The sequence below is a fragment of the Rhinolophus ferrumequinum genome, chromosome 28 (assembly GCF_004115265.2).
Source record: "Rhinolophus ferrumequinum isolate MPI-CBG mRhiFer1 chromosome 28, mRhiFer1_v1.p, whole genome shotgun sequence".
Classification (NCBI taxonomy): Eukaryota; Metazoa; Chordata; class Mammalia; order Chiroptera; family Rhinolophidae; genus Rhinolophus; species Rhinolophus ferrumequinum.
In genome coordinates, this window is record NC_046311.1 from 14,484,253 (window position 1) to 14,508,272 (window position 24,020).

The 24,020-nt window shown below is 49.0% G+C and overlaps 1 protein-coding gene across 3 annotated transcripts in view; it reads left to right on the forward strand.

The window, feature by feature from the left end:
* Positions 1 to 24,020, forward strand: part of LOC117018979 (neuronal acetylcholine receptor subunit alpha-7) — a 71,660-nt gene that overhangs the window by 42,311 nt on the left and 5,329 nt on the right. For all 3 annotated transcript variants that reach the window (XM_033100368.1, XM_033100370.1, XM_033100371.1), the window contains 5 exons: positions 10,701 to 10,780; positions 15,975 to 16,142; positions 17,115 to 17,309; positions 18,307 to 18,393; positions 21,022 to 21,131. In XM_033100368.1, the coding sequence (XP_032956259.1) occupies positions 10,701 to 10,780; positions 15,975 to 16,142; positions 17,115 to 17,309; positions 18,307 to 18,393; positions 21,022 to 21,131 (640 nt within the window). The remainder of the gene's footprint in view (positions 1 to 10,700; positions 10,781 to 15,974; positions 16,143 to 17,114; positions 17,310 to 18,306; positions 18,394 to 21,021; positions 21,132 to 24,020) is intronic.

The following is a 24,020-nucleotide window of genomic DNA, read 5'->3' on the forward strand; positions in this document are numbered from 1 at the left end:
ACATATTCCCGTGAACCATGGCAGAGCCTGGGAAGGGCGATGCACGCAGGACGTACCTTGGTGTGGTGTGACCCAGCTTGGCAGGACTCCTACTGCTAACCAACAAGTTGCCAGTGCAGTAGAATTCATTTCCTTCCCAAGCATCTTAGGTTCCCCCCAGAAGTCAGCCCAAGACAAGGGTTTCAGTGCACATAGTTTATTTGGGAGAAGAAGTGAGACAGGGAAGCCAGTATAGAATGCATTAAAAAGCAAGATTCTTCTGTGGGCGACGAGGCCCATTCCCACTGGGGATCTCTGGAGTGTTTATCTGCCAACCGCCGGCTGTCATGGTTTGACAGCTGCTTCCGGTGCTGCCAGCTCGCTGGCACCTCCTCTGCTTGCCTGACCCTTGCATGCACTGAGGGTGCTTGGTGGCCCGAGCCTCAGGGGTGCTGATGTTTGTGGTGGGCAGCAGTCAGGGCCTCAGGCATGGGAAGGACAGCTGTCAACGTGGTCAGTTACAGCGCACACGAGCCACACACTCAGGTACCAGCTGTTCTCACCTTGGGCTGATTGGAGATTCGATCCAGCTCCTGGTGGGGGACAGCAGTGGTGGGAGTGGTAGGGATGACATCCTGGTTTCTCAGCCAAAGCACAGGAGGCAGGCAGGGGCCAAGGGAACAGAGGAAGCCAGGATCCGCATCCCCGCGAATGGCGGTGGCTGCACATGGGCTGCGTGTGTTATCGTGGTACCTCATCGGTCCACGTGTGCAGTGGACGCTCTCAGATTCAGTGTGGTCTCTGTTAATCATTCCTGGAGGTGGGTCATCGGTTGGTACTGAAAGACTAGTCATGCCTGGTCTGGGGTGGGGGTGGGGACAGGAGACCGTCACTGAAAGGACATCAGTAGCAGCTCTGGGATGCGGCAGGAATGTCCAGTTGCGCAGAGGTAATGTTGCAGCTTTGGACCTCAGACAAGGAGGTTATAAGATGTGCTGGTACAGATTGCATTAATCAATATTCAGACCTAATCTGGAGGGAGGCTGCTGGAAATAAGGTTGGTGGAAAGAGGATGGAGCTGTAGCCTGTTCTGGGAAAGTGAGTAGAACGGGCCAACCCATGTTTGCATTTCCAAAATCGTCCTCTGAACTGTCCCCCCATACCCTGCCTTTCCCACCACTGCTGCTGGGATGTGGGTTTTTCATTCATTCCCTGAACCGATATTTAGAAGGCTTTCCCGCTCTTATCACACACTGTTTTAGGATCCAAGGACGTAGCAGCAGTCAAGCCAGATGAAAGCACGGCCCTCTAGGGAAAGGGAGAGAGGGAAGAGGGAAAAGGGAAAGCACCACCAGGTTATGAGGGTTCCAAGAATATTAAAGCAGGGGAGCCCCCAGCAAGTGCTGGAGCTCTGAGAGGTGGGCGTGAGACCGACAGAAGGGCCAGAAAGAGGCGAAGGAGCGAGTCATGTAGCATCAGAGAGGAAAACACTCTTGAGGGAAAGAGCCTACCAGGCCAGGTCATAAAAAACGTTGATGTGAAAAGAAAGAAATAGATAAAAATGACGAGGAAGAGAAAGATGAGCTGTGTCCTATGGCATCTACACATCACAGGCGCCTTCTAGGACATGCATTTCCATAGTGGACTCGGTGGGCCATGGTCTGAACAACCTTTCAACTCCGAAAGTTCTAGAAAACCAATGGTAATGCACGTGTTCCAGTCCATAGAGAAGCACGTGGCCTGTGGCTGTTGGGCTTATTGCTCTCCTAGCAAACTGAATCAGCATTCCTGGTGGCCACGCTGGTTCCCTCATTAATTCATGACAAATAAAACCATTGACACGTGTTTATTTCATAGTTTTGCAAATGTCGTGGTTTTATTTTTTAAAATAGTTATTTTTCTTTATCACCCTGAGGCAGGAACATGTCACCTGCTGTAGGAGCAGAAGGGGCCGAAGTAGCTGGAGTGTGTGTGTGGCAGGGGGAGGGTCCGGGACACGACAGCATGTGTGTGGCCCACGTCCCCGAGGTCCCGGCTTGTACTACAAGTGACATGCAAGAGGCTCTCCTGCTTTTCGTAGAATTTTGTTTCCTTTCTCTTTTGCTCTGTTTGGCAAAATACTCACTCATATTTTTCTGGCTGTCAGTTGAGTCCCATGGCATGGAGATTTTGTTCTGTTATCTCTTCTTCCCTGGTGGTTCAGCTTATGGCCGTGGCTTCTCTCTTCCTCCCAGCTTATGGCCGTGGCTGTGTCCTTTCCTTATTTCTTCCAGCATCTTGGTAAAACTGAGGCATGGAGAATACGTGGACATGTGTGTCCTTCAGCCACTGTAGGGCCAGCCACTTGTCTGCCTTGGGCTGACTCAGAGCCCAGCCCGCCCTCACCAGCTGGACTGTCCCTAGGAGACCTTCAGCACCCCTGCTTGGTTCCACTCTTTGTGCGAGGGGTCCGATGGCTCCAGTCACTATTACCATCCACATTTCTCAGGGCAGGAAACTGGTGCTCAGAGACATTCAGACACTTGCTCCAGGTCACACAGCAGTGTGCCTGACTCCAGAGTCTGACAAACGTCAGGCTGGCCCACCTCTGGTCGTGCTCTTTGACCTCCTGTGTTTTATTTTCCTACAAGTTAGAAAAAGTGAACTAATTTCTCTCTCTCCTCTCTGAGTTGACTCGGCTCTCAGACCTCCTCTGGGCCTTCCTGCCTCAGCCTTTTGTCTTTTGTCCTGGATCAGGGGAGTCTGTCTCTCCCCGATTTTCATGCCATCGCTTCTTGATGGTCTTTCCTTGGCATCTGACATCCAGCTTCCCTTTGACCAAATCCCTTGCCAGCCATCCTGGAACGATGAAATTCAGGCTGCTGTGCAAAGGGTCTGAGCAGAATCTCCGAGAGGGGCCCACGTGCTCCAGCCGGCAGAGTCGACTGGGACACGTTGTGTCCAGGCTGCCCGGGGCTGTCGTGTGGGGCCAGTGCACTGAGCAGCCCCACCGCACCCCCTGAGGGCTGAGGGACCGATTGAGCCCAAGACCGTGGCTTTTGGAGATGAGCTTATTGATCTTGGTGACATCAGATGAAGAACCAACAGGATTATAAGGGTCTGTGTAATAAATACATGAGACAGGAATTCGATGGGAGGAACTCGTCATCACGAGGCAGCTGAAGGAGGGGCGAGGTGGGCAGCACCGTGGTGGGGGCCAAGGTCAGCCCTCCCCGCGCCCTCCGCCTGCTGTGCGGGTCCCTGAGAATGTCCACTGCCCCCTAGGGCTGTCCTCACTGGCGGCCAGCATGGAGGAGCACTTGGGAATCTGATTCACATGAGCGGGGAGCTGGTCCCCCCGCCAAACCTCAGGCCCTCAGTGACACGGGGTGCGTGGCCCAGGACCACCGTGCCCCGTGGACTGTATGGAAGCCTGGGGAAACCGAGGCTTTCCTGTGGGGCAGGGTTACAGGTCTGCTGTGGCTGATGCTGCCAGTTCAGCTGACGAGAATTTTCTGGGGACCTACTGTGTGCGAGATATGGTACTTCTGAGGAGGGCACTCATTCATGCCCTCCAGGCATTGGGATGTGGAACTGATTTCTTTACCCTGACTTGATTTCATGACTGGGAATTGCTACCCCAAGTTCCCAGTTCAGGAAACAGTTTCGGGGGTTAAACGACTTGTTCAGGAACCCAAGTTCTTAACTCCAAGCCCTGTGACTTTCCCCAAAACTTGACAACTTCTTCGTGGGTGTCTAACCAGGGCTCAAAAGAGTGTCTTACAGAGCAGAAGAGGACGTGTGTCAGGGACCAGCCATCTTAGAAAGATCTGGAAGAGAGGATTCATCACCCAGCAGGACGAAGGGGTAGTTGCTGGTGGGAGGCGGCCTTACCAGACCTGTCTGCCTGGCACAGCTGGTAGGAGCGCCTCTTTCACTTCTAAAAGTGACTCACTCTAGGCAATAATTTCTGTGGCCCCCTCCCTCTGGGATAAGTGGCTCCATGGAGGGAACAGTCAGATTGAGGCATGGGCCCAGCACCATGGGGCATTTTCATGGGGAAACTGACTTAGGCCGTCCATCCGGGGGGTGGGGAGGAGGTGGGGCATGATCCTGGAATGGACCAAATGTTGCAAGATGCTGAAAGCGTTCGCTTTGAACTCAAGGGACAGTAGGGTGAGGATGAAATTCAGTCTAAGGAATCAGATGCGTCCAGCCAGGCTTCTCGTCTGGGGCTCTGTCCCTGCCGGCCCGCAGTCACGTCCTCCGGGCCACTGTGTGCCATGGACGACTTGGTGACACTGAGCCGCATGTCATGTGCCAAATCCAGGTTGAACACTCTTGCTCCTCCCCACTGGTCGCTGAGCTTTGAAGGAGGGGCCATGTTCTGTTCACACCATTTATCCCCAAATAGCAAATGGCACACATCAAATGACGGTGTGCCAACCCACCGTGGATTGACAGATCAGTGTGCCCGACACCCCTGAATACAAAATACATGGAGATGCGCCACGGCTTCAGTAGCGACGGCTTCTCCCGCAGGGCCTGAGCCTCCCAGCCCCTCCCCCAGGAGACCGCGGCAGGCGGCCAGCCTTGCTCCACTGTAACCACGTGTGACAGAAAGGCAGTGATCAAAAATGCCGATATGTCAGAGGAGACGCAACGGGCCTCGGTGGAGTGTGCTCCTCAGGCGTTGGAGAAATACGACAGAGAGAAGGACATTGCGGCCGTATTAGGAAGGAGTTTGAGAAGAAGTACAACCCCTGCTGGCACTGCATCGTGGGGAGGGACTTCAGTGGTTAGGTGACACATGAAACCAAACACTTCGTCTTCTTCTACCTGAGCCCAGTGGCCATCCTTCTGTTCAGATCTGGTGAGAAGTGTGGACTGTGCTACACGCCCAGTAATCCATCCAAAAACATGGACTGCAGCCTAAATTCCAAATGCCAGAGACTGCAATCTTCAGCCTGGCCTAAAGGAACACCTTGATCTTGCACCTTTGTGTTTTGGTGCAGGGCTTTCTCTGTCCTCATTTGTTGTGCTTAGAAAACAATTAGCAAAACAGCTTACATTTGTATTTATTTTCTATTCCATATCTCTCTGCCCCACGTTGTTTCTCAAAATCCATTCCTTTTCAAAATAAATAAATAAATAAAAATATATGTTGGAGAAGTGAAAGGGAAAAAAAACAACCCCTGAGTTCTGGTTGTTTGGGACAGGGGTGTTGCTACGGTTCATAAAATATTCATGGTTTAACCTGAGAAGCAAATTAACCTAGAGATTATCATTCTCCTCTCTCTTCCACTTTCCATACTAATCTGTTAGGAAGAATTGTTTAATTGAAATCACTGCACTTATGTTTTAGCATGGTTTATGTCTTTTACTTAAAATAAGTTTTTTACGTTCTTACTGAATATTAAATCAGATAGTTTGGGTAATGTCTGGATATGCCCTCTGTGGCTAGGGGATCCACATCAGATCACACATGCATCCTATTCCCGTTTGTTCTAATAGTCTTCAGTCACCCAGACGGTCTGATATTTTGTATTTTTATTTTCATTCAGTTCAGTGTGTGTTTGGAGTTCCCACCAAGCCTCCTCTTTGACTCATCATTTATTTAGGAGTCTGGGGTTAGATCCCAAGTGTTTGCAGATTTCCCTGTCGTCTTCCTGTTATTTGCTTCTGATCTGCTTCCGCTGTGGGCACACATCACCATCTGTAAGGTTTCATGTCGTTTGAATTCGATGAGGTTTTGTCTCATGACTCAGGATAGGGTCTGTCCTAGTGTATGTTCTCTGGGGACTTGAAAACGGTGTGTTCTCGAGGTTTCCGAGGGGAAGTGTTTTCCGTCCCTTGGGTCGTCCTGCTGGACAGTGTGTTCGGTTCTGCCATATCTTTGCTGATTCGTGGTCCAGTTGTCCTGCCATGAAGTGTCGAGGGAGGAGTGTTGAGGTCTCCAACTCTTACTGTGGATTTGTCTTTTTCTTCACTTCCATCTGTTTTGGGTTCTGATATACTGCAGCTTGTTTGTGTGGGGAAGAACGTATGACTGCTGTGCCTTCTTGGCAGAGTGAGCCTTTATCAATATGTGAATTTATATCTGTCCTTTGTAATTTTCTTTGCTCTAAAGGCTGGGACTCACCCACCTCCCTTTCCACCTGTGGGGGTTCTGCCCATCTTTACAGCCTGTCCAGATGCGCTCTCCTCCCGAACACCCCACAAGGGCGTGGCACCTGTACTCTGCATATCGGGGTTAAGCATCCCTCCTCTCCACAATCACCTTTTAGTGTCCAAGCCCCACTGATTGCCCTTGTCACCCCATTGGTGGCGGGGCTGGGCCCAAATCTTCCTCCCACCAATAGCTCGTCTGTGCATTACTGGCCAGGTGAGGACCGAGGCAGCTGGAGAGAGAAGGGCCGAAGGGGCCATGTGCCTGTATCTTCAAGAACTCTGGGGGTGCATTGTGTCTTCCAGGAGTGAGGAAGTGTGTGTGTGTGTGTGTGTGTGTGTGTGTGTGTGACTATTTTCTAACAGTTAATACAGAAAGTTTCAAACACACAGCAGAGCAGAGAGGAGCGGATTGCACGCTGTGGACCTGCCCCCGCATCCACAGTCATTCGTATGTGCCGGCCACAAGGCCTAATTATCGCGTGACGCGTGGTCACTGCCGGCTGGCACCCACTGGGCCCCACTCTGTGCTTACAGTGCAGCCAGCAGTGTGGTAAAGGCACTGACACGGTCGCCTTCCACGTCCTGGCAGTGCTTTTGGCCACTCGTGTTTCCCGGGACTTATCCCCTGCCTCAGAAAGCCGTTTTCAGACTCAGTTTCTAGCAGCAGGGCCCTGTTTCAAACAAACTTTATCTCCAATCCTAATGGTCAACACAGAGAAAGTGGCATGAGTACGCATTTATTAGAAGAGTTTACTTTTGAGTCATTTATGTATAAAATGAATTTGCCAGTGCAAAAAGACTCTAAAACTGCCCTAATGTAAGATTTGAATGTTGATAATGAATGACAGTGTTACCAGTTTGTTTAGCTCAATTTTTCGGTGTGATTGCACCGTATTCAGAAATCCCTGAGTCACACAGTAAGCCATTGCTAATGGTAAACGATTTTTACCTTGTTTTTACCCATTTGTCTTGAGATCTCTGGAGTCTCTTCAATTAAATGGATCCAATTGCATGGATGAAGAGCTTGGAGGAGTTTTTTTTTCCTCCCAGAATTGAATCATGGATCTAACAGATGCTCAGTCTTTCTCATAAATACAAAAATAAGACAAGAAGAAAGCCAAGCTTGAAATAAGCAAAACTGTGCTTCTCCTGTGCCATGCATGGCATCTCACTCTGTTCTTGCTGCCACCACGGCAGAAACAAGTGACAAGCCACATCCACGTTCTGTGCTGGATCTGTATGCTCCAGTGTAAATATTTGTACACAGTGATGCAAAACTGCAGCCTCACTGGGTGACTCGTCCAAGAGGTGTGAAGGCACACACATTCCTGGCAGGAGAAGGTTTAATTTAACTGCCACCCCAAACAAGGAGTTTAATAGCTCACATGAATTAATACACTGGTAGTCTCTGAAGAGTTACAAATTTGCAGACAGTCATTTGAGTGTGTTTGGACATTTATTAGAATTTTGAAAATATAAGGAAAAGACAATACTGGAATCAAACATTTGCAGGAACCCTGGAGCACTTCCACAGAGTCTCAGGGTTCCAGAGAACCTGGTTGGAAAATCGCGGTACGATCCAGAGCGAGTTTGTGAAGGTCCACATTTTCAGTCACTATTTATAATGTGACACATTATGACAGGTGGGTGCAGGCTGACGTCAAGCAAAGCATATCATCCTGAGCCCACCTCCTCCTCTCTCTTTCTCTGTGTGTGTTTAGAGGTAACGGGGTAGCTGTGTCTTTCCTCATCTCAAAGGATTATTATTGTATGACAGCTTTAGTCTCCCCCACTTTGTTCTTCCTTTAAGCTTCATCACATTTTTGTTTCATATTCAAACTATGACTTTCTTGTACAGTATTCTTTTTTTTCCTGGAGTTTCTGGTTGCCTTATTTTTTTCTTACTACAAGATTTTTAAAAACGATGTGTCGTTAATCAAATCCATGATGCTTTCCAGATTGTTATTTCTTCTCTCCATTGCTCTGAATCCACTCTATTTTCCTCAGAGACCCCTCTATCCTGCTATAATTTGGACCCCTGGCCTCTGCACAGCTCATCATGAAAATCTCTTTTCTTGGGGAAGGGCTTAAGATGGGCAAATTGTCAGTTATGAAAACATTCATGGGGATGTGAAGTACAGCATAGGGAATATAGTCACTAATATTGTAATAATTGTGTGGTGTCAGGTGGGGACTAGACTTATGGGGGATCTCTTCCCAAGTTACATAAATGTCTAATCACTATGCTGTACAGCTGCAACTAATATTATATTGTATGTCAGCTGTAATGGAAAAATTTTAAAGTATATTTTTTTTAAAAAAAGGAAATCCCTTTTCTTGGTCTCCAGGTTTAGTCCGAAAGGTCATTTCTTCTTTCTCGGTGTTCACCTTCATTTTTCTGGAGCTGATCCTCAAGGTCATGACCATGGGAAACAAGCTCTCTGAGGACTTAACTTTCTTGAAAATGCCTTTCTTTGCCGTCATGCACCAGTGGTTTCTTTCACCTCTAGGAAATTTCTCTGTGTGAGTTCTTGGGTTGCTCCCCCCTGTCCACTCCCCCAGTTGTCTCACGAGCTTCTGTTATATGAGTTCCTGGGGTCTGTCCTCTGGGGGCTTCATTGTTTCTGTCCTACGTTTGTTTCACCTCTGATTTTTATCAGCCAAACCTCCCACCCACTTATAGTAAAAATTCATTTCATAAATCATATTTTCACTTCCATACTGCATCTTGTTTTCCTAAATGCAATATCCTCTTGAATTTTTGTGAGGATATTACTTTTTTAAGATGTGATTTTTCATTCCTTTCTTTGACTATTTCTTCTTGGAGCTCTGTGTCTGTCCCTGATGGAGTCTGTCACGCTGTTCTCTACTGTCTCGTGATCTGACTTTTCCATTTAAAGGCCCTTGGGAATAGAAAAGGCCGCCTCGGGCTCTATAGAAGTAGGGAGACCTTCCTAGAGGTCCCCCAGGTGCAGAAATAAGGGGAACTTTACTGTGTGGTGCTAGAACCTTGACCAGCTGCTTACATTTTCTTGACACAGTGTTTGTTTTCTGTTTTGTTTGTTGGTTTGTTATTAAATCAATGTATAGGACTGTGTTTTAAGGGTACTTGGAATTTGTTTTGATCAGGGATGGTTAGACATGCAGACACAAAATGCCTTTCACAAAGGAAGACATTTTTGCTCACAGTGCCTTAGAAACAGGAGGCACTCCACGCCACGCCACACCACGCCACGCCACGCAGGGCCACATGGGGAATCACCAGGCTGGTCAGAAGGCAGGGGGCGTGAGGGGGGTACGTGGGCATGAGCCTCTGTGGTGGTCTCCATGGAAAGCAATGGACAAAGCAGGGTGAGGAGGCTTGTGGTTGGCTTGTTGGAATAATTTCAGTGGACTCTGGGGCATAAGGACTGTTCTTAGCTGTCTGGTATGTGGCCCTGGGCCATGAGGGCAGGTGGCTGTTGGCCTGGAGTGTGAGACCCTGACGAAGGAGGTGGTTGGGCTGTGGACCCTGGATTTGTGGGTCTGTGTTGGAGAGGTGCACTCATGGGCGAGCTGTTTACTATGTTTAGGAATTGGCTCGCCCTGGCGGGGGAGCGGAAGGGGACGGTTCCTCCAGAATCAGCAAGGCCCCAGATATCAGGGTCAAAATACAGAAAGCAAAAGGCATGGGTGAGAGGGGCTGTTGGTTTTCATGGTTGTGTTTGCTTCCTGTGCTGTGTCTCCCCTACTTATTCAAGTTGCTAACTTCCTGTGTTGTGTCTCCCCCATTTATTCAAGTTGCTAACTTCCTGTGTTGTGTCTCCCCCATTTATTCAAGTTGCTAACTTCCTGTGTTGTGTCTCCCCCATTTATTCAAGTTGCTAACTTCCTGTGTTGTGTCTCCCCCATTTATTCAAGTTGGTAACTTCCTGCGCTGTGTCTCCCTCATTTATTCAAGTTGGTAAGTCCTGGTTGCAGGAGGTTCTGAACAGGAACAGGGGAGGGACTCAGGTGAATTTCTCTAAAACTTGTACTTAATTCTGTTGTCTTCACCTGTCTTCCTTCCTGTCATCGCTAATGATTGAGCCCAGCACCTCTGTGGGGCCCTGCTGGTACCCACCTCCCTTTGGCACCTTCAGCTGCACTTGTTCAAGTTGTATTTGTTAAGCACCTCCCGTGAATTGGGCCCTTTCAGGAGGCTGGAACTAGCACTTTGAACAGTGGGGCAGAATCCCTGCCCTTATGGGGCTGACGGTGGCATTATGCGCCAGCCACTCTCCATCTCCTACAGATAGACTGAAATTCCTCATCTGCTAATGTCCTCCTACGTTGTCGTCAGCTTGTATTTTTGTTAAGAACTTTGTTTTAGATGCATCTGAAATAAAATCACAGTTCATACAAAATGGCAGTGGATATTGGCCTTTTCCAACGTGTGCTTGGAGATCTCCCAGGTCAGCTGCCAAGCGTGCTCTCAGCCCGGTGCCTGGGTGGCCGGAGAACGTCTCAGAGCTGCTTGGGCCATGGTGATGACAGACCTGAGGACACTGTGGTGGCAGTGCCCGCTCACAAAATCCTTTTCCTGTTTCTAGTGCTGATGAGAGATTTGATGCCACGTTCCACACCAATGTGTTAGTGAATTCTTCTGGGTACTGCCAGTACCTCCCTCCAGGTAAGAGCTACTTCCTTTGTTCTCTACAGTTAGACAATGTAAGCGAGTTAGGGGAGTCCGTCCCGACGGAGCCCCCATGAGTGGTGGGCTAGCTCGGTGCATCCTCTGGGCATCCTTTCCCTCTGTTCCCACCCACCCCTTCCTGCTTCCTTCTCCTCTGCTCGCACATACTTCCTGAATGTAACAGGGCTACCTTCCTCTTTAGATTTGTGTTAGGATCATGGCTCAAGCTGTCTTTGCCAACACGTGTCCCGTTTTCTTACTGTCTGCCCTGTGGCCTTTAAAGTTAATTCACAGCTGAAGCCAAGTCTCCCTTGGCCGGTCATTTCCAGCTCTCCTTATAACCAGCAGGCCATGCACTGTCCGTTTCAGCTTGCCACTTTCCTTCCCACTGGACAGGTGTCATGGCGGGTGCCGCTCTCCAGGAGGTGAGGGCAAGATGGTGAACTTGCTGGGGTGGCGTCTTGAGTGTGGGCGCTACACGCCTGCTAGATCCCAGATCATGTGGCTTCAACGGGGGGCTCACTAGTGACTTAGTCCCGAATCAGCCTCTCTCCGCCTTTTCAGCCAACTGCTTCTGGGATTGGTTCTTTCCCCACTATCCCATTATTCCTGTGGATCCTCAGGGCCCTGGCTGCTCAGTGAGTGGTCCATGGCTGGGGAACACGGGTTACATAGCTTTCAGGCATATGAATAGTATGCCTGAATCTGATAGATGATTTTTGACATGTTCTGTTCTTGGAATATCTCTCCCCACGGCAACTGGTTGTTTAATTTTCTGCCCCCAGACAATCTGCCACCACCCCTCCACCTCACTACCACTACACAAAGCACACACACGCATGCACACCCGTCTCTGGCCGTGCGTCCCAGGCTCACGCCTTCTCATCCATCTTGCAGCTCACAGCACTCTGACTCTGCCTGCTGGGTGCTTGTTTACACACACTCCTGGTTAGTAGATGATAAGCACGCCCCGGGCAGAATCTGTGTAATCACCTTGGAACCACCTAATCCATCAGGTGTCTGGCCAAGCTGATAAATGAACAAACGAGTGAGTGAGTGACGCCGTGAAAGGCAGAGTCCTTCCAGTACCATCTGTACAGATTGTAGAGCTGCAGAGTTTCAGGCTTTCTATCTGAAAGCACAGGCTTCCCACCCCAGCCCCTTGTCCTCCCCCTGGCCAAGCCTGCTTTCTCCTATCTGTCGGCCCCTTGCACACGGAGCTCAGCGATGCGTCTGCCTTCGCAGGTATGTTCTTCACTAGCCTCTACATTCCAGCTTCTAGTATGAGGGCTGTCATAGAAAATGGCCTCCAGTTGTCATCAGTGGAGAAGAATAGGGTGCTGCAGAAGGCTGAGGCTATTGTCACCTGAGCCCTTTATGCAGCAGCCCCCTTGGGGGCTGTTCCTGTGTCCTGGCCTCCATGGCCCCAGCAGCCCGGGCGGGACAGGACACTGCTGTGAGTGTGGAGCCCTCTACATTGGCAGGAATTTGTGGAGCTGTCTGGTCAGGGCAGCCTGTACCCTGGGGAAGTGTAGACCTGTCTGGATGCTGCCCTGCCCTTGCAGCTAAGTATAGGCAAAGAAGTGTTCTGGGTACATGCTTTGAAATAGATGCCTGGCTTTCTTTTCCATTTCATATTTTTCTTTTTAACAGCTTTATTGATGTGTAATAAATTTACATACCATACAATTCACCCATTTGAAGTGCACGAGTCAGTGACTTTTAGTAAATTCAGAGTTGTGCAGCCATTACCACAATCTAGTTTTAAACATTTGCCATCACCCCAAGAAGATCCCTTTTGTCTGTTTGCATCCCCCAAAAGACCCCCTTTGCCTTTTTGCAGCTAACCCCCATGCTCACTACCAGTCCCAGGCAACCACTGCCCTGCTCTCTGCCTCTAGCAATTCTGTTTATCTGGTCATTTCATACAAATGGAATGATTCACTTATAGAGTTTGTTTTCTACAAGCACAGTGGGCTTGGGGGGGGGGCTCTAGCCCATTAATGGGGGGGCAGTGGCTCTAAGGATTTCCAGATGTGACACTGAGACTGTATTTAAAGGAACTCGAGGGGACAGTAGGCTTATGTCTTTCCCAACTTGGTTGTGGAATGGGGACCCATGTCTGCAAGGCTACTGAGTCCCTTCCTCCATTCATTCTTTCTTTAACTTGGTAGCAGAAATGACCAGATCACCTGCCCTGTCCCCACGAGCCCTGGGACCCTAGCTATCTCTGCCTTCCAGTCTTTCTCTGGGCAGGCAGGAGCATGTGGCCATAACTTGCTGGTCTCCTCTTGGTGACCTGCTAGAAAATTCGCTTTCCTCTTGTCCTAGCCTGGAGTCCCTCTTCTTAGTGGGAACTGTTTCTTGTGCTCAAGCACTATCTCTTCAACTTTAACCTATTAGTCGTTGTTCTGGTCTAAATCTGGCATTCAGACTAGTTAAAAGTGTCCGCCACATAGTATATTTCTAGAGAACCAAGTATTTTCTCAATTTTTAACCTAAGGAAAATACCCACCCCACGCACTACCACACACACACACATTCACACACACACACTCTTTAAATTCTGTTTCTAAGGACCGCATCATTTTTATCAACGTCTCTAGGGTTGTTTTTTTTCACATCCTTGTCTCATATTTAGAGTTTGGCAATGTGCATGCATGGTAAGAGCAAATTTACAGAATTACCAATTATTTGCACAGAAATTCCTCAGAACAGTCTTCAGTAGGGCATGTTGGTGTTGTCTTGAATTTTAAGGCAGTGTAGCTTCCGTTGAGCTCTTTTCTGGAGATTTTTTTTTTTCAAAGAAGACCCAGCTTGCTCTGGGCAGGTCTAGCTAGTAGGAAAGGATGGACTAAAGTTCTCAAAGTCATACCCAGTTGAGAGGCCCTGGTGCCCATATTGCCTCTTCTTTTTTTTTCTTTATTTTCAATTACAGTTGACATTCAATATTATTTTATATTAGTTTCAAGTGTACAGCATAGTGGTTAGACATTTATATAATTTATGCAGTGATCCCCCAATAAGTCTAGTACCCACCTGGCATGATAATTATTAAAATATTATTGACCATATTCCCTATGCTGTACTTTACACCTCCATGAATATTTTGTAACAGCCATTTTTTTTTTTTTTTTAAGAAAGCACTTTCTTTTCCTTTGCAGGGGGCGCGGGGAAGGGAACAGGACTTTATTTGGGAACAGTGTGTACTTCCAGGATTTTTTCCAAGTCAAGTTGTCCTGTCAATCGTAGTTGTGGAGGGCGCAGTTCAGCTCCAGGTCCAGTTGCCATTGTTAGTTGCAGGGGGCAAAGCCCACCATCCCTTGTGGGAGTCGAGGAGTCCAACTGGCAACCTTGTGGTTGAGAGCCCACTGGCCCATGTGGGAATCGAACCTGCAGCCTTTGGAGTTAGGAGCACAGAGCTCCTACCGCCTGAGCCACTGGGCCAGCCCCAACAGCTAATTTGTACTTCTTAATCCCTCCACGTTTTTCACCCAACCCCTAAGTCCCCTCTCACCTGGCAACCATCAGTTTGTTCTCTATATGAGTTTGTTTCTGTTTTGTTTATTCATTCATTTTGTTCTTTAGATTCCACTTATAAGTAAGATCATACCACATGGCCTCCTTTTGAAAGGAGCATGAGAGGACTAGAGGATGTGTGCACAAAGGAAAATGTCTTTCATGCAAGACATCATAAATAATGTATTGTTTAACTCGCCAAAACTTGTCAGGCTGGCAAGCTCTTCACTCCATGAAGGGTAGGCATAGGGTATTCTGAACAGTGTATGAGGAGAGAGATCAAGGGATTACTGTGTTTATTTATTTTAATTTTTAATATTTTTCCAGCTTTATTGAGGTATAGTTGACAAGTGAAATTGTAATATATTTAAAGTATACAACATGATGACTTAATATATGTAAACACTGATTTCTCCATCAAGTTAACACATCCATCACTTCCCAGTTATCTTTACTTTATTTTAGTGAAAATGCTTAAGATGTACTGTCTTACAGATTTCAAGTATATGATATTATTAACTGTAGTCTCCATGCTGTACATTAGATCCTCTAAACTTATCCATTTTGGGGCCGGCCCGGTGGCTCAGGCGGTTAAAGCTCCATGCTCTTAACTCCGAAGGCTGCCGGTTCGATTCCCACATGGACCAGTGGGCTCTCAACCACAAGGTTGCCAGTTCAATTCCTCGACTCTCTCAAGGGATGGTGGGCTCTGCCCCCTGCAACTAAGATTGAACACAGCACCTTGAGCTGAGCTGCCGCTGAGCTCCTGGATGGCTCAGTTGGTTGGAGCGCATCCTCTCAACCACAAGGTTGCTGGTTTGACTCCCACAGGGGATGGTGGGCTGCGCCCCCTGCAACTAGCAACGGCAACTGGACCTGGAGCTGAGCTGCGCCCTCCACAACTAAGACTGAAAGGACAACAACTTGAAGCTGAACGGCACCCTCCACAACTAAGATTGAAAGAAAGGACAACAAGGCCTGGAAGTACACACTGTTCCCCATAAAGTCCTGTTCCCCTTCCCCAATAAAATCTAAAAAAAAAAAAAAAAAAAAACTTACCCATTTTATCCCTGAAAGTTTATACCTTTGACCAACCTATCCCCCTGCCCTCCAGCCCCTGACAACCACCATGCAACTCTGTTTCTATGAGTTCAGCTTTTTATTTTCAAATTCTACATAGAAGTGACACTGTGTAGTATTTGTCTTTCTCTGTCTGAGCACAATGTCCTCCAGGTTCATCTGTGTTGTTGTGAATGACGTGATTTCCATCTTTTTAAAGTCTGGATAATATAAATGTGGTATGTTACGCATATACACACAAATGTGTGTGTGTGTGTGTGTGTGTGTGTGTGTGTGTGTGTGTATTTTTACCCATACATTCATCGACAGACACTTAGGTTGCTTCCACATCTCGGCGATTGTGAATGCTGCTGCAATGAACTTGGCATGAAGCAATCTCTCTGAGACAGTGATTTTGTTTCCTTTGGACATGTGCCCCGAAGTGGGGCGGCTGGGTCACATGGTTGTCCTATTTTTAATTGTTTGAGGAGTCTCCAAACGGTTTCTGTAGTGGCCGCACTGACTTGCGTTCCCGCCGGTGGTGCGAGGCTGCCGAGTGTGCCGAGCGTCTCGGGCAGCTCCCATCTCGGTCTCCTGCCGGTTTCTGTTCCAGGCATATTCAAGAGCTCCTGCTACATTGATGTACGCTGGTTCCCCTTCGACGTACAGCAGTGCAAACTGAAGTTTGGGTCCTGGTCCTACGGGGGCTGGTCCTTGGACCTCCAGATGCAGGATGCAGATATCAGTGGCTACATCCCGAATGGAGAGTGGGACCTTGTGGGTAAGCCCAGCAAAGACACGAGGCTCCCAGCCTGAAGAAAGCTGCGTTATTCCTGTGCTCACTTTAAAAGCCTGGGGTTTTCCACTGAGCTCCTCAGTGACAGCATGTGTTGAACCCTCCAGCATGCTCCATAACTCACTGAGAGCTATCGGATGAGAAACAAAAGCAATTAAAAAATTCAGTTCTTCCCGCAAGGAAACACTTAAATAAGCCAGCGCTCGTGTGGGCGTCCATCCATCATTCCAGCCGCTGCATTCCTAAAATCACATTGGGCAGGAAGCCGCAGGTCATGGGAGCCTGTGTTTGATGATTTTAAGAAAAACGGTAACCACATTTATAATGGTGTAAAGTTCACACTGTATTATTTATACTCACGGTGTCTCAGCGCGCTCGGGCTGCTGGAACAGAACACCGCAGACTGGGCAGCTTATATACACAGCAGACATTTATCTCTCACAGTCCTGGGGGCCGGAAGGCCAAGATCAAGATGCTGGTAGATCCAGAGTCTGGTGACGGCTCACTTCCTGGTTCCTAGATGGCTGTCTTCTTGCTGTGTCCTCACATGGCAGAAGGGACAAGGGAGCTCTCTGGGGTCCCTATAAGGGCACTAATCCCATTCACGAGGGTGCCACCCTCCTGACCCAATCCCCTCCCAAAGGCGTCAGTCCTCACACCCTCACATTGGTGTTTAGGAGTTGAACATAAGAACTTTGGTGGGGCACAAACGTGCGGTGTACTGTACATGCAATTCCAATCCAGCAAAAAAAAAAAAAAATCCACTAATTGGTTCCAATATCAGTAGATACTCCCCAACCACTCTGTGACAAACCAGAAAGTGTCTGTTCAAGCAGATCACCCATATGTTTAGCACTGAACACACTCCGTGGCTATGTTTGTGTGTTATAGTCATTAAAATAAACCAACAGGGTACTTTCACTCGAACGTTGTTCCTTGTGTCCCCTCCCCATGGAGGAATCCCGGGCAAGCGGAGCGAGAAGTTCTACGAGTGCTGCCGAGAGCCATACCCAGACGTCACCTTCACGGTGACCATTCGTCGCAGGACCCTCTACTACGGCCTCAACCTGCTCATCCCCTGTGTGCTCATCTCTGCTCTGGCCCTGCTGGTCTTCCTGCTCCCTGCAGACTCCGGGGAGAAAATCTCCCTCGGTAAGTGGGAGACGGACACGGGACTCGATGGCCCCGCCTGGAGGTCACCTCTGGAGGGGTCACTGTGGACAGTGCAGGGGCACGTCCGGGTGCTGGGTGTGGACATGTTACGGGGCCTGTGTGGCACATCACACACTGAGCTCCTAGTGTCTCCCTGACTCAGGCTCCTGAGGCAGACTCTGTGCTCGATAGCCATGCGCTAAGGCATCACAGGGTCCTCTGATCCTGCGGGGGGGGTGGTGGGCAATGGGAACACCCGGGAAGGGACCAGTGCTGCCCTGAGGGGCCTGTGCTTCCTCCCCTCCTGCCACGCCATGCCACTCTTTGCTGGCAACCAGCCAACATTCATTGTCCCCAGAAAATAATTCGGTTCGTTTATTCCATTTTGAGTTTGCATTTGTATACTGCCCTAGACAGTGTAAGTCCTTAAGCTTATCCAGTAGAAAAATAAGAAAACTTGGATTTAAAAGGGCAAGATGAGCTTGTCGACATCTCAGAGAGTTACAAAAGATCGTCTTTCATACACGTAGAAACCATCCTCAAGCCCATCTTCTGACTACGAGGCTCGGGCATTAAGTGACCTCTCCAAGGTCCCACAGCCAGTACGTAGCAAGGTCAAGACCAACAGCAGACTGCACGTTTTCTTTTCCTGCTACATGAGACTGCCTCTCAATACTAATAAAGAAAAGGAGAGATGCTTGTCCTAAGTTCAATGATTCATCTTGTGTTGTTCCCCTCATATTCTGACTCCTAAATTTGTGTCCACCAGAGTCTCCTCTGGGACGCTGGTAAATGACGTGACTGTCCCCCCAAAATGCCCAGGCCCATAAATACAAAACACCATGCAGTTGGGTTCGGGAATGTCTTGGACACCACCCACCCTTCCCGCACCCCATCCCTAGTGCTTTGACTCTCAGGTTAGGACCCCCGTTGGATGGAATTCAGGCCTTCCTTACCTCCTGCTGTGTCTCAGGCGCTCTGTGTGTTTATGTTCCAGGGATAACGGTTCTGCTCTCTCTCACCGTCTTCATGCTTCTGGTGGCTGAGATCATGCCTGCGACTTCTGACTCAGTGCCCTTGATAGGTAAGTGAGCAAGGGCTCCACGGAAAGACGTGGGCATAGAGGGTGCCCGGGATTTCCTAACACGGGCATGGAGCACAGTTGTCCTCCGTGGCCATGGAGAGCTGCACTGCTCCCTGGATCTGCCATGCGGAGGTGACGTGCTGGCTCACCTGGGCACGCGCAAGGGGAGGGGCGAGTCCAGCTTTGGGGTTTGGCTATAAAACAGCCCCTTCCTCCCTGATTCTCCCCCGCATGCTTGTTATAGAGCCCGAGATATCACCATTAGAGATGCATCATTTTAGCCTGAGTCATTGTTTTGCCACAAATCCTTTGTCAAATGGAACGGCACACACTTACATGCTTAGCCCCCGTCTCCTGAGATAACTTGATAAAGCACAGGAGGAAATGTGAGCAGGACATATATGTTTTGGCCAGAGCAGAGGGAAGGCATGACCTTCTGCCCAGGGAGGGACGGCAGGAACAGGGGCGACATCACATGGGACTGTGCATCTTCCTGGATGGGAAGAAGCAGGAACGAGCAAAGGGGTGTTCAGGGGCACAATGGTTAGGGTCTGGTGCCCTCGCCACTGCAGCCTGGCTTCTGTCCCTCCACTGTTAGGGAGCCAGTCCTCCAAGCCAGCCGTGAGGACAGGGAGCAAACATTCTGCAGTGGCTGTTAGGTTTCATATGAGAGTGTCATCACTCCTACGTGGCAGTAGAGGTCAGAAAGAGGAGTGCCACCTGGGATCACACCTGAGGGCCATCCTGTGTGGTCAACTGGGGGTGGGTGGGAATGGGGGAGCCTTACGTGCACACCCCCAGGCTTCACAGACTGAGAAGGCAATGCCCTGATGCCTGGAGCTCTCTGTATGCGTAATATTTTGGCCAAAGAGACTGTCATTATGAAAAACCTTCGTGGGTGTCATATTTCTCTCAGTGCCATCCAGAGAGCGAGGACCCATCTCTCAGCTTGACGTCTGATCCCATTCTTTCCAACACGATGCTTTCAATAGAGATTTGCAACAGAAACCACCCCTAACGGAGCAGTTGGCAGGCCCTGCCTTGACCACTGGCTTGTTTGACGCACGGCCCGTGTCTAGAAGGCTGTTGGCCTCTGATCTCTGTTGTGGACATTTCAGCTGTGTGATCCTTTGACCCTGGATCTCTCGGTAGGTTGTTGCCTTGGTCAGCTCGGGCTAGTACAGTGAAATATCACAGACTGGGTGACGAACACAACAGAAGTGTGTTTGCTCACAGTTCTGGAGGCTGGAAGCCCAAGATCACGGTGTCAGCAGGGTTGGGTTCTTCTGAGGGCCTTCTCCTTGGTCTGCAGACGACCCCCCTCTCACTGTGTCCCCAGGTGGTCTTCCCTCTCTGCATGCCTCCCTGGTGTCTCTGTGTGTCCTAATCTTCCCTTCTTATAAGGACACCAGTCAGCTTGGATCAGGTCCCACTCTAAGGACCTTCTTTGAACTTAATCATCTCTTTAAAGACCCATCTCCGAATATAGCCACATTCTGAAGTCCTGGGAGTTAGAGCTTCAACACACACATTTTAGGGGGACGCAATCTCCTTCTGCCATTCTGGGAGGTTCCTGATGCTAAAGTTAAGTCTCAACTCCACCTCCAGCAGCTGCTTGCAGGTACCTCATGGTCTCTGTGGGAGGACAGTGAATTCCTTCCTGCCTGGAGAGCAGGAGGGCTCTGAACCAGGTGTGAGGGCCATGCCCTGGACCTCTGCACCAGGATGCTTTCTGCTTCGAGCTTAGCCCCCTTGAGCAGGTGACCCCACAGATGTAATAATCAGAGTTGCCAACTAAGAACGCCTCCCTCTGCCAGGCTTTGTCCTAGACCTTTGGCTCATATCGTTGCTAATTCCTGCAGCAACCTTGCAAAGAAGCCATGTCTGTCTTTACCGTACTCATCAATCACCTGAGGCCCGAGAGGCTGAGTAGCTGTCCAGACTCACAGACTGCAGTCAGTGGGCAGGAGAGGCACTCTTCCACGTGCTCCAAGCTGCTTCTCACCTGGGCCACGGGCTAACCCACATCCTCGCCCATCAAAGCTGAAGCTAATGCTCTCAGCCTGAAAAGTCACTGCAGCTGACCTCTTCCTCAGGCCGGGCAGTGTCTCTCGGTAAATGGGGCCGCATTCATTTTGCACACTAGTACCCTAGGCCTCCATTCGTGGTAAGACGGCCAGGTGCTGCCCAGGTTTGCCTTTGTGACGCCCCCAGCACGTCCTGCAGTCACAATGGGGCCCATCGTGAGGGGGCACACCTGGGACTCACCACCCAGGTGTTTTAGTTCTGATAATGGTCTCCGTGTTTTCTCGTGGGAACAACCTCATCACCGTCCTGTGAGACGCTGTTAACTCTCATTGAAGGCAAAGGGGAACAGAACTCGCGAAAGTGTAGTCAGTGGTGGGAAGGCGGGTGTTTGTGCCCTGGGCTGGCCTCCACCTTTGGGGCTGGACTGCAGGCCTGGGGCACCCCTGCTGCTCGCAGGCCTGGCCCCTGGGCTCTGGCAGTCAAAGAGCAGGGTCGGTGCCCCCCCACCCCGCGGTGATGTCCACTTTGTGGAGGCCGGTCCCGGGTCGCCCGTCTCCACCATGGCGGCCCGGCCTCACCCTGCCTCTCTTCTCTCTGCAGCCCAGTACTTCGCCAGCACCATGATCATCGTGGGCCTCTCTGTGGTCGTCACCGTGATCGTGTTGCAGTACCACCACCACGACCCCGACGGCGGCAAGATGCCCAAGTGGGTGCGTTCCTCCCGTCCGCTACCGCAGGGAGGCACAGCGTCTCCCCAAAGGAGGTGCTACCGGTGACTTATTTAGCTGAAAAATCCCCCGAAGGCTAGTAATCCCAAACAAAGAGCTTGTCTCCTACGGCAGATGTCTGCTAGAGGGCAGTTCTGGTGGGCACGCTCCTAGCGTCCCACACACTGTCTACGGTCTGACACCCAGCGCAGGGCTCACACGCTGACCTCTCTGTGTATTTTGCCAGCACCATGTTTTTAAAACTCCTTTTCGCATGTACACTATGGAGAACTGTGCAGCCTTGAAAGCGACAGACAAGATCACACAGCCACATAGTTAACTCTTCACAACAGGAGTGAAGAGAGGAAGACACAGAGTGAGTGATGTAAAAATATATGCATTCAGTACACATAGGAACGTAACCTAACCCAGAGCCCAGAGCCTGTAAGTTAAAGATTACTAGTTACCAGCGGGGAAAGGGATGGGATAAAAGGAACTAGATGATAAACAATTTCACATTGTAGCCTGTCATCTTAACCCAGGTCATCCCACACCTCCCCAGTGACGGCTGATCCAGGCAATATGTCTGCTCACGTCCACCCACCCACGTGCTCTTCTGTTTCCCAGTCTAGTGTCCCAAGCTGCATGCTCACCCTCACTGACACTCAGGAAAACTGCATGAGGGCAGAGCAGGACCGTGGTGTGACAAATCCCGAGGTGTGAAAGAACTGCCCCCTCCTCCTGCTTCTTCCTTGGGCTCTGCAAATATCCCAGTCCTCCTGTCCAGACAGCGTGGCCTAGGGACAGTTGGGAGCTAAAGAATCCCTCTCATGTAAAAGGAGCCTGTCTTTGGAGACCCATCACCTCATGTCCAAGTTCAGAAGGGAGTCTAGGACTCACCAACATGCTAAATGCAGCTGCAAGATGTAAGGTGCATGTAAGAATCCTTGGGCCTTCTAAAAACATTTATTGTGCAGTAATTTATGGTTACACAAAAAGTAACTTAGGAAAGACCAGTTTTTTGATGATTTTTTAAATTTTGCGAGTTTGTAGCATGTATGTTGTCCAAGTTAGCAAGCTTAAAACTGCAGGAAGACTTTCCAGCGTTACCTACAACAGCCAAGATATGGAGGCAACCTAAGTGCCCATCCTAGGCAAATGGATAAAAAAGAGGTGGTACATACATACAATGGAGTATTACTTGGCCATAAAAAAGAGTGGAATCTTGCTATTTGCAACAACATGGATGGACCTAGAGGGTAGTCTGCTGAGTGGAGTAAGTCAGACTGAGAAAGACAAAGGCCATATGATGTCACTTATATGTGGAATCTGAAAAAAAGAAAAAATGGCTTTACCAAGTTGCTGCATCCCCTTGGATCCTTTTCCATGGCAAGTTCTTATAGTTACCGCTTTCTCTCATAGCTCTTTGCACCCGCAATAGAGTGAGCACCCCAAAATGGTGATACCTCACATAGGGGTCATGTCACCACAGTCCGTGGGCTTGTTTTGAGAAGGTTCCCTCCTTTAAAGCTGGGACACATTTGCATACATTCACCTCCACGCTCATCTGACTTTCTGATAGCCCTGACACACCTTCTTTTTTTGTTTTTAATTCAATTTATTGCGGTGACAATGGTTAGTAAAATTACATAGGTTTCAAGTGTACAATTCTGTATCACATCATCTATATATCGCATTGTGTGTTCACCACCCAGACTCAGTTCTCCTTCCATCACCATATATTTGATCCCCTTTACCATCTTCTATCAGCCCTCTAGCCATCCATCCATTTGAAATAGGTTGCACTTACATGTTTCAAAAGTCATAATACAAGTAAAATTATACATAAGGAAATCTTGCTTCCACCACCAATACTGATAACTATTTGAATTAATTCCTACTTTTCCCTTCCAGTATTTATTTATACAAATGAAAAAAATATAAACACATACTATGTTTAGATTGATGTAAAGATGTGGAAATAAAGACATAAAGATGCAACCCATTTTTAATGACCTGGTAGCACTTTACTGCTCCAGAAAAATCTTAATTAAGAGCAATAATTATTTGCCTCTCAACACAAGAGCATGTTAAAACCAGTGGCTGCAAATGAAATATGAAGCTCGTATCTCTTCCTCTCACTTGATAGAGCACACTGCATTTTTCTCTCTCCATGGGTATGTGAAACATAAAAACCTCTAAGGGACATTTACTGTGATCTGTTGCTGTGAAGAACATACTGCCAAGTGCAGTGGCATTAAGTGACATTTGCACAGCCAGAAACAAAACTATAACCTAGCAGAAGAGGTCACGAGCAGTTTGATAAGTGCCGAGAGGATCATTTCATCTTTGGAGATGCTTTAGCCTGGAAAGCTCATGATTCAGGCAATGGATTTCAAAATCGACTTGGCATGTGGATCATGTTAGTTTCAGATGTCCCCCAGTGGGTGTGCAGACCCCCCACCTGGCAGGAGAAGCTCCTGGCGCTACTGCTCAGCTCTCCAAGTGCATGGCTCCCTCTGGATTTGGACACACTCACTGTCCAGTGTGCTCTGTCAAACTCTAGTCCAGACTTTCCTGTGATTGCTGGGTGGGGGTTGGGCTAACGTCACAGGAGTTTGGAAGAGAACCCTGTATAGACTTTACAGAGGAGCTGAAGTCTACTCACGTTAGGTGGCTTACTCCCTATGAAACCCTGGGCCAGTGTATTAGCCTCTTTGAACCTCAGCTTCCTTATCTGTAAAATAGGGACATAATACTGACTTCACAGAGCCCTAAGAGGCCCACGTGACATGGCGTGTCCCGTGAGCCTCTTGTAGAGGGCCAAACTGGCCTGATGATTCACGTGGAAAACCCTCGAGGGTCAGCACTCAGCCTCTCCAGGCTCTGGAG